General features: G+C 34.9%; 1 protein-coding gene across 2 annotated transcripts in view; it reads right to left on the bottom strand.

Moving 5' to 3' along the window:
• The window catches only part of clcn1a (chloride channel, voltage-sensitive 1a), a 32,119-nt gene that overhangs the window by 7,230 nt on the left and 19,974 nt on the right, over positions 1-4,915 (bottom strand). For both annotated transcript variants that reach the window (XM_014011342.1, XM_014011343.1), the window contains 4 exons: positions 4,013-4,105; positions 3,731-3,818; positions 2,640-2,722; positions 292-336 (listed from right to left, as the gene is read on the bottom strand). In XM_014011342.1, coding sequence (XP_013866796.1) covers positions 292-336; positions 2,640-2,722; positions 3,731-3,818; positions 4,013-4,105 — 309 coding nt within the window. The remainder of the gene's footprint in view (positions 1-291; positions 337-2,639; positions 2,723-3,730; positions 3,819-4,012; positions 4,106-4,915) is intronic.

The raw sequence follows: 4,915 nt of genomic DNA, 5'->3' as shown, positions 1-4,915 counted from the left end.
AATTATGTCAGTTTAGGTCCTCTATACAATTTGATTTAAATGAAAAAAGAAAATAAAAGTAAAGCTCACTGCTTCATTCATCATTATTTTTGTACAGCAGAAGCAGATTAAATCTTTACTGAAATCTTTAAGTCATTTAGAAATAAAGACTCAGCAGAATAACTTTGTTATTTTGTTCTAAAATAAAATGACAGATTTAAATCTGATGATCATCCTGCGAAAACTCAACCTCATGTTTTACAAGAAAAAAAATCAAAATCATAGAAATTCATCATCACTTTGTTATCCTACCTCATCTGGTGTCATTGTGTCTGACAGAGGAGGAGAGCTCGGCTCCTGGAGAACAAATAAACAAAAGTAAGTCAGGATTTTAACAAAACAATACATCTTTTAACCTGTAGGATCTGTTTTAAATCGTACAAMAAACATTAGAAGTTTTATTTTAATCAAATACAAGAAGTTTTCATTGAGCCGTCATTTTATTTGTTTCACCTTTTAGAAATAAACGTCACTCTTTAAGTTATGAAATAAACCTGAGGTCAGCATCTGCTGTGATTTATTCTGTAAAAGTGAATTAATGAGCAGCTTTTTTTTTTTTCTTTTACAGGACGTCTTGGTGAAATTTGTCCTTGAAGCAAGAAACAAATATCATCTAATGTGAAAAAATGAATTTAAATTTTAGCCACAAGCAAAGYTGTTTTAAGCAAACAGAATAAAAAATGAATAATTTTCATTTTCAGAGTAAATCATTGAAGCTATTATTTTCAGACAGGTACACGAGTCACACRATGATCTAGTTTTCAGAGTTTGGCTGGAAGCAGCTTATTAGGTGAACAAATATCTAATTTAATAACAGAAGTCAGCTGAGGTTTGGTGTTCCTCTGCGTGCCTGTTTGATATTCTGGTAATGAAAACTTGTTTGAGGTAGAAACGTTCCCCGCCAAGGAACACGACCGAACCCAGAGACGTAATTGATAATCAGACGGGCGAGCAGTGGGCAGCAATCAGGTTCTGCTCCTGCGAGCACGCACTTCAGTCCCGTCAGCTTTCCCTTTCTGCAGGTGACACGCTTTGTTTTGGCTGTGAGTCAGACTCGCCGCAGAGCAGAGCTGAATGTAATAACTCAACATCCAATCTAAGGCGTCTCCATTTCCACATGAGAGGAGGGGGAAAGAAACTAACGTCAGACTTTCAGCGTCTGAAGCAGCTGCCAATCCTGAGCGTCAGTCTGTAAAAAAACTATCTGAATAAAAAGTAGATTTTTTTATTGAACAGTTCACCTTGCAGAATCGGAGAAGTATTATGTGAAATTTTGGCTGTGTACTTTGAAGAACCCAATCCCCGATAAATATTTATATTTTAATCATTTAATGATGAAAGCAGGAGCTGACAGCACTCTGAGTGGTGGGTCACTCTCAGCTACTACCATAACAAATTTTAGCTCAATTTCTGTAAAACAAACAAAAAATCTGGTGTTGGCCAATGTTGAATTTTTGTGGCGGCCATATTGGACTGTGCTTATTATAGACTGGTAGATGAACTTTTAGCTAGGTTTCACTAAATTCTGTGCTGTGGTTCATAAGATATTTGGCTAACAAACTTGGTTTTCTTTGGCAAAAAGTATTTGAAGTTCATTTTAATAAATATACATGAATATAAGTTTAATTATACTATGCATCATGTACTTGTACTGTACTAGAARGTATACTGATTTAATACTTATTCAGACTAAATTGGGATTTTCTTTTTAGTTTAGAAAAGGCAAAGTATTCCGTTATAAAGTCTTTTTAAGTTTACCAAATTATACATTCAAGTACACTCATCTATATACACTCGTGTACTATGTATATACTTGTGGTTCACATTTGAGCTTGTTGAATTATATTTAAAGTATACCACGAGTATACTTATTTCTACACTACCATTGCACTAGTTATATACAGTATGTCTAGTCCTCATTTCTGTTTATTTAAGTCTTTATTACTAAAAATAAATGTTATTTTTTTATCATTTGTATTGTTAGATTAGAAATAATTTTGCCTAATTGTAGAATAGTGTTTGTGTACTGAAAAATACTTCCTGAAGTATTATTAAAYACAATCCATACTGTATGTACACTACACTGTAACGCATTACAAAATCACAAGACAGAATCTTGAGAACAAATTATATAACATTTTAAAAAAGCACAAGTTTAAGTCTATAGAATTAATGTCTTAAACTTCTCTTTATTCTGTTCAGTATAAGGCCAAGCATACTGCACTATTTTATTTGTAAGTATATCAAATATAGTTTATAAAAAGTAAACTTCAAATACACTGTCTCATTTTAGTGTATGGTAAGTATACGAATAGTACTTTTTGCTAAGAAAAGTTTTAAAGAGACAAAAAAGAGGACTTAATAAAGTATATTTAATCTATTTTAGCATTTTTTTAGCATCAGTTGGCTGTAGCTACCAATTTAAATTGGGTTGAACCCAAAATATAATCAGTTGTAGAGATGTCTCAGGTAAAAACACGACTGTCCACTTTTCCCTTTGGGCAGCTGGAGATAAATCTTCAGATTTCCACAGAAAAGCAGACATGCTGACGGAGTACAAATCCTGTTCAGACCAATAAGAGATAATGACACGAACACACCTGCAGCTCTTTCTCACACTGTCTGCTCTTGGAGGTGAAGAGGCCTCGGAGTGTTTTCCTCACCGACTGCAGAGGAGCTTTTTCTAAATGCAGAGCCGAGGAAAAGTGGAGGAGAGAAAAGAAAAAAAGAAAAAAAGCAACGAATTATAGAAATGCAGCTCAGAGGAGAAAATAACCGATCTGCAAAAAAAGAAACGTCAAGAATCTGCAAGAAACAAAGGAAGTCTTCATCGCTGTTGCCTGGAGACGGTTTTACTGGGAGACGGCCTGTTGGTGAGTTTGATGAGCTGCTGAGGAGTTTAACACAACAGACACACATTGACACACGCACACACACACACACACCAGCTGCTTATTGGCAGAACAAAAAGCCAAACTTTCGCTCAGCGCGGTTATAAACTTAGTCTGATTGTTTGAGGGCAGAAAAACTAAAACTAGCATCAGAACGTGAGAAAATTATTCACATCAGCCGCCTTTCATGTCTGAGTTTCAAAATAAAAGCATTTTAAACTAAATGCAAAATAACATCACCTGCAGTTTCATGCAATTGTGCAGGAAGTCACTCATGTTTTGCATATATTGACAACCTGGATATAAATAAAGAACTTGCTTTTTTATCATTTTAGCTTATAAAACTGATAAAGAAGTCATAAAAAGTCATTACTTAGGAAATACTTAGAAACTGATGAGATTATTTTGTGTTTTGGAGCTAATTTGAAGTAAATGTTTGATTTTGAATAAWATGTTGATGTTTCCCTRRAAGACTTCCTTAAGATGTTTTGTTKTTCAGCTGCACCATATTTCCCAACTCTCCCAGTCTGAACAATAAAGTCCTGAAGTCTCAGAGAAATTTACAGTTTGTCTTTTTAAGAGTTTAATCAGAGTTAACTTTTACAGAAGTCTGATTGGTCGGTTCACAGCTAGGTGACAGATCACAGACTGCTAACTTCAATAAATCTTTTTCTTTTACACATTCTGACTCTGGGSTTTACTTATTTTCCTTTGCAACAGAAAGGTAATTAGATTCAGTGTAGTTTCAAAAGGATCCATCTTGAATACATGAAACAAAAATATGTAATGAGTGAAGTCACCAGGTGCAGGAGGMGTGTGGTTTGATGAAGGCTCCAGAGGTTTTTGAGGCGGTAGGGGTCCGTTTCTCTCCTCCTGAACAGGACTGTCCTGCAGACGATAGAAAAACCAAACTCAGTCAGATCCAACTGGGATGAAGTTTTTATTAAACTTTGAAATGTAAGACTTTTATAACATGACATGTGCTAAACAAACAAGTGAGGCATGTGATTAAAAACCTTGTGGCTTTAAAGTTCAGGAACTAAAACCTGCAAAAGACAGGTTTAAGAAGCAAACAGGCTCACCTTCTCTTTTTCCTCCTCTTCTTCCTCATCCACAAAGGCGAAGGACTCCCAGCTGTTTTTGTGACACAGATTCTGCTCCTGCAGGCTGCGACCCTGAACTCACAACCAGGAAAACATTTTAGCTACAAGATTTAATCAAATGACAAATTTGTCTTCTGATAGTCTGCTTCCAGCTGACTTAAATATAAGATCTTGCTTTATAAAAAGTGAGGTTTTTGTGGTTTTTGTTCTTGGTTTTCTTCCCACAAACTACATTTTTTTCAACAAACAAGTGTTTTGTTGCTGAACTCTGAATGTCTCCTATTTCTGCTAGTGCTCAGTGATCCTATTAAGTCTATAATTTGTTGGTTGCAGAGCAATTCTTACAGGAAACATCTGATAGATTTCACTTCRTTTGGATTTTTTCCTCGTTTTAATGTCCCTCCACGGACACAAAACCAGTCTGGGCTGAGGATATGAGGCGCTGAAGCGTCCTCGTTTACCGGCACAATCATGATCCAAATTAAACAGAACCTCTTCTGCAATTAAAGCCAAACATTAAACCATTTATTGCATTTGTGATTATGTTTGCCCATTTATCTTGCATAACCCATCTCTCTTCTGTTTTATGGAGCAAAGCTTTCCCGTCTCATTGGGTGCAGTTTGAAAGGCACTTAACGAGATTTATAAAGAGGAAAGGAGTTTCAGAAACACATGGAAAGACTGCTACTATGTTAAATATAATTTTTTTAGAAACACAGAAACCTGGTTGAACTGAAAGGTTGATCATTCAGATTTTATACTGACAGTTGTTTTTTTTTTGCGGGAAAAAAATTAAAAATTCTAATTTTTAAGTCCAAATCATCTGTTGAAATGATCATTTTTATTTTATTTTTAAATTTTATTTAATTTAATTGAAAACAA

The sequence above is a fragment of the Austrofundulus limnaeus genome, unplaced genomic scaffold (assembly GCF_001266775.1).
Source record: "Austrofundulus limnaeus strain Quisiro unplaced genomic scaffold, Austrofundulus_limnaeus-1.0 Scaffold79, whole genome shotgun sequence".
NCBI classification, from domain to species: Eukaryota; Metazoa; Chordata; class Actinopteri; order Cyprinodontiformes; family Rivulidae; genus Austrofundulus; species Austrofundulus limnaeus.
This window is presented reverse-complemented; position numbering and strand designations above follow the sequence as displayed.